The sequence below is a fragment of the Anarrhichthys ocellatus genome, unplaced genomic scaffold (assembly GCF_004355925.1).
Source record: "Anarrhichthys ocellatus isolate YVR2014 unplaced genomic scaffold, GSC_Weel_1.0 scaffold1557, whole genome shotgun sequence".
Lineage (NCBI taxonomy): Eukaryota > Metazoa > Chordata > Actinopteri > Perciformes > Anarhichadidae > Anarrhichthys > Anarrhichthys ocellatus.
The window spans coordinates 1-5,667 of NW_022281531.1; the positions used below are offsets into that span (position 1 = coordinate 1).

Below are 5,667 nucleotides of genomic sequence, written 5' to 3' on the forward strand. Positions count from 1 at the left end.
GAATTGAACTTTATAGCTTGTTATTCTACGTAACATGACTTCCTCCTGTACTCCCACCATAACTGTAGCCATGTAGTGTAATAGTAGGGTCACTGATCAACTGCCGTATTTGACACAAGATTGTATCATCAGCATAAAAATGGACATTGGAGTTCTCAGAATTTATCGACAATTTCTAGACTTGATTTGAAAGAGCCAGTAAAATGGACTACTACTGATTGTGCAGTTAAAATTATGAAGTCTATCAGATAAAGTGTGTATAGATGGACGACTCATTTGTTTCTTTATCTTTAGGTGAACACCCACTCATGGATCTGACCATCTGAAAGCATCTGAAAATCTACTGTACGGGACCATACAAACCTACATTAAATGGTACAAAGTACAAGGATGACAGAGAGGAAGCTTGACAGAACCCCAAATGTACAAGCCTTGTTCAACATCTCCTTCACATGAAAATCACTTCATCCCTCACAATGTCATTCAGACGTGGAGTTCCTCCCAACACCAGTGTCTCGGTACTCCATGACTTACTCAGCTCCTCCTCTCCCTCCACCACTACTCCATCTCCATCTTGCAGCATAGACGAATCCTACAAGTACATCTTCCTCCCCATCTGTTACTCTTTCACGTTCCTCTTCAGCATCTTCCTGAACTCTGTCATTCTCTACCGTTCCTTTCGCCAAACCAAGCGCTGGAATGCCTCACTGATCTACATGGTGAACCTGGCATCTACAGACTTCATGTACGGCCTGTCACTGCCATTCCTTGTGGCTAGCTACATCATGCGCGACCGCTGGGTCTTCGGGGACTTCATGTGTCGCCTGGTCCGTTTTCTCTTCTACTTCAACCTCTACTGTTCCATCTTCTTCCTCACTTGTATCTCTGTCCACAGGTACCTCGGTATCTGCCACCCGATGAGAGTCATCACCCTAGAGACTAAGAAGGCTGTCAAGAGCACTTGTATCCTGGTTTGGATTGTAGTGTTTGCTTTGACCTGCCCCATCTTCCGGTTTGCTCAGACTGGTCATGTGACAAGAACGGGTGGGCTTGGTGACAACGCAAGCAGTATTGACAACCTAAGCCATGAGGTGTCATCGATAAATGTTAATGCCAGCTATGGTAACATGGGAGGGGTCATTGAAGAGTACCAGAACTGTTGGGATGATGCCATAGATAAGGAGTTTTCAGATTACGTACCCTATGGCATCATACTCCATTTACTGGGTTTTTTTGTGCCTTTTTCCATTATTGCTTGGTGTTACTCTCACGTTGTTCTGACCATATTTAGGACTCTGCATTCTCAGCCCTCATCCCGCAGAGGTCTGAGCGAGGGGGGACGTGAAAGAATAGCGAGGAATGAGAGAAGTAGCCCTGCAATAGTTGCAAGAGGTCCAAGAGGAAGCAATGGACTGTCGAGGACATTAAGAAGAGATGAAGGGACTTCCATTTTCCTTGGTGCCCACTCCCCTTATGCCAATCGCAGACGTAAATCTATCAAGACCATCATCACCATCACCCTTCTCTTTGCCCTGTGTTTCTTCCCCTTTCATGTTACAAGAACCATCTTCCTCCTGCTAAAAGTGACCAAGGGAGTCCCCTGTCACACTATGACCATGGTGTCCATGTGCTATAAGATCACGAGGCCTTTGGCGTCATTCAACGCATGGCTCAACGCCCTCCTTTACTTCCTGACTAAAGACAAGGGGGGAGCTCACTGCTGCCAGGCGGTAAGCACCTCCACCCAACAACATGGTGGGCTTCTATTGCCACTGAGGATGATGGGAAAAGGAGAGGATGCAGAGGAGGGAGGGCTGGAAGACAGAATTGACAATAAGGAGAATAAAACGTTTCACAGTCTGTCATACATGAACAGAGCAAAGGTCAGATATATAGTTGAATGAATGTTTCCATGAGGAATGAAAGAAATCATTTTAGATAAACTGTAGGTTGACTTTTACTGGAAAACAAAATATATATTATATGATATAATATAATCACTGTAGCAAAAGCAATGATTGAGGAAGACCCAAGCTAGAATTCTAATATGCCTTTTATTTCTAATTGTATGTGCCTTATTACTGGTCTGCTACCAGTCCTATGAAAGTGACCCACTGAGTACATGCAACGTGAATGCAAATGTGACAGCTCATTATGGTGATAATCTGTTATTTTGTTTTAAGGGGTGTATATTTATAATGTGTTTCAGATTAAACCAAGCAAAAATGTTTCTACCTGTTCCGAATGGCTACATTCGAAAAGCCCATGGTCATAGAAAGGGACACTTTCAGACAGTCTCTCCATGAAGGCATACTTGTATACCTTTTCACACCTTGCCAGTGGCAGTTGTAAAGTGGGTGTGTAAATTGGCTTGCAGGTTTTAGGAAGTTACAAATATTGTTGCGGTCGGCAAGTGTTTGATGAGGGGGTTCAGATGCTTATCTGACAAACTGTGTTTGGCAAGCTATACTGTTGTTGTGGTGTGACATTAGATATGCAAGTGTTTTGTGAATATTCTGTTGATAGTGTGCTGGTTACTTTTGACTTGGAAATAAATACACTTCATTTGGAGAATCAGAAATGGCAAAATAAAATGCATTTTAATCTGGGAAGATACGCTAAATCGATCCGACGCTCCACTTATATGATACAGATAGGGTATGTGAAAAATTAAAGCAAGTCACTCAAATGATGATTCATAGTTATGCATGCCATTTTAGTGAATCCAAGCAGAGATTTCCTCAATTACGTTTCTTTGATTTGTATGACCGGATGATGGTGATATGGACATTTGAACCACATATGAAGTGCATGGCAGATTACCGCACCATGAATGCCTTCAAATAAAGATTGTCGGCAAAGTGTGCATCGTTATCCTCATCTTGATCCTCAAATGTGGCCTCTCAGAACAACTTCAAACACTTTTAGTGTGTGGACAGGTTTAGACGACCCTTCGTCTGAACTAGTGTGTTTGAAGCATACTGAATCCTTAACAGGTGCTAAATTCGAAATTCAGAGTATATCTCTGATTGAGGGATTGCCTCAACATGAATCTCAAAATGGCAATGGCTGAGCCGGCGGCGAACAGCTAACAGTGCAAACAATGGCAACGGTGCTGACAGAGCCAACAGTGTTAACCTGAGGGGGAACCAGAGGCTCGTCCCGACCACGCTACGTAAAAAACACAGAGTCACTTCATTCTCTGCTCAGGTAGCCATTACTCCTCTATATCTTTACTTAGCAAATAGTTGTTTGCTACTACATTAATACTCTGAATTTAAAATGTAGCACCTTAAAGTCTCCTGTCACGTTTTTCATCACCTTTTGCAACACAGCCAGAAAGTTGTTTTGCAACACTGCTGCTAGAATCCAAACCCTATCCAAAATGTTTGATCCCATCCCACCATCTGTGATGTAGTTCCACTGCCAGTGTCAGAGCAGATGCTAAAATACTCACCCTGGCTAGCACCTGGCTGCCTCTCAGATACCATTACACCATACAAACCTGTAGATACTCTTTGTTGTCTGGATTAGATTTCAAAAGGTGTGAAAAGTCACCCCATTTCAGAGCCTTTTCCATCCACAGTCCTTAGCTCTGAAAAAGTCTTCTCAGCTACAGCAGAAGTAGCTTGTTCCTTTAGGGCCAAACTAAAAACCAACAACATGGAGCCCACAGCATCCTATGTGGCTGGTTCATGAAATGTTTGTAACCCTCATCCTGTACTGATCTACATTGGTTCAGTTGTTTTATCATCAACATTATTACTATATCTGTTATTACTGTACTGTACTCTTGTTCTACCTGTGCCTATTTACTCTTAATGATCTATTAATGCAGCTTACAGTGTTAGTACTTGTGATTCTTTCTTTTTTTTGTAAATATGATTCACCTTAGTGTGATAATGCACTTAAATAAATCTTGACTTGACTTAAACTGAAGTGTTGGACGAATGGAAATTTTACCCGTTGGTTGCACTAGATGAAGGATAGCAGCAAACAGTAAGTCTCCAAACTACTTGATCTGGAAGTCGGTACACCAGAGTGCCCAGAGGGAACCTACATGAACATGGGAAGTGCACCATAGTGAGTCTAGATCCTGGTGTTTCTGTGAGATGACTCTGCTAACCACAGATCCACTGTGCTGCCCTTAGAAACATGTCATTTAGGTTATTCTTACTCTTGTTCTAACTCTCTTGTTCTACCCTTTTGCCATCACAACAACTAAGAAAATAAAAAATGTAGCATCTGAACCACATGTGACCTGATGCCTCAAACCAAACATTAGATTTGTTGTTGCTTGATGGGGTTTAGAAAGCAGAGGTACATATTATCTATTATCTATTGAGTGGCGACAAGCTCATCCATACAAAGTATGAAGCAGACATCCTCCATTTGATTCTCATGGTGGAAAAACGATGTAAAACCAAAACATAGCAGCCCAAATAGATAATAAAAAGCAGAGGAGTGATGCTAGTCTGCCATACAACGGTGGTAAGAGTGGTGATATGTTGTCAAGATATTGTTGTCATAAAAACATTGCTCGGAGCGCTTTTTCGTTAAAACGCTGGGTTGAAGCACTACCCGGCGCCCTACAGCCGCTTTTCCTAAAGGGGCTAGATTTGAGTTCAGATCATTTCTATTGTCTCCACAAGGCTCCCAACATGGAGACGGCTGAGCCGGCGGCTAGCGGCTAATGGTGCTAACAGCACTAACAGTGCAAACAATGGTTACAGTGCTGACAGAGCTAACAGTATTTACCCGGGGGCGACCCGCGCCGACCTGGCTATGTAAACAAATCACAGAGAAGCTTGGATTCCAACAAAATCAAAGGGAGAGTGACTTCATTACTCCACTGTATCTTTACATAGCAAATGGTTGCTTGCTGCTACATTATTGCTCTGGATGAGCAAATAAAAAGTCCTTCAACAGCATTCTAACTTGTTCTCTGTACACATTTCCAGCTGTTACAAGAAGGCTTACCCTGCATGTACATTCTGCACTAAAACTGCTCAAGATTATTATTCTGTCACTGGAACTATTAGATCATTGATGAATTATGAATGTTTCTCATCATGGCACCATCTGGTGGTTGCATCAAAAAACAGAAATGGACAGATTCAGAGAGAAGCCGAGCATTACATTTGACACAGCGCCAAAGAAGCAAACTAAACTACTAAACCAGAAGACACTTTTCACTGGGCTGTGTTGTGTTAACTAAATAGTCATATGGTTTTCTGAATCCATGAAAGATGATTCTACAAACTTGTCCACGGGCAACCACTGAACTCTTTTTCATTGTATACAGGACCAAGATATTGGTAATAGATGGTAGTTTGTTACCTCGCTGCAGTTCCAATGAAGCAGCTTGTCCTACCAATACAAGATATGAATGTACAGTAAGAGATGTGCTTATTAGCAGGTGCTATCATTGTATGTTTAAAGTTAAGAGTATGGTTCTAGCTTTAAGTTCAGTTTCTGGTTAAAAAAATTGTCGTTTATGATTTTGCGATATGATTTTTACATCTTCTTATGTATCGTGCTTGCCTGAGTCATGATTGTTGAATCAGCCCACTCTACCGAGTTTGAGTCGACTGACTCGTCTGGAATCGTGACATGAAACAGCAGTTCCTCCATTAAAAAGTAATTGACAAATATGCAAAGCGGGGA

General features: G+C 42.0%; 1 protein-coding gene across 1 annotated transcript; it reads left to right on the forward strand.

Annotated features, from left to right (window-relative positions):
* The first annotated feature begins 81 nt into the window (after positions 1 to 81).
* On the forward strand, positions 82 to 2,647 carry LOC116377692 (P2Y purinoceptor 3-like). Its single transcript, XM_031839392.1, has one exon. It carries the CDS (start codon positions 453 to 455, stop codon positions 1,902 to 1,904), a length of 1,452 nt encoding a protein of 483 aa, XP_031695252.1. The 5' UTR covers positions 82 to 452; the 3' UTR covers positions 1,905 to 2,647.
* The last annotated feature ends 3,020 nt before the right edge of the window (positions 2,648 to 5,667 follow it).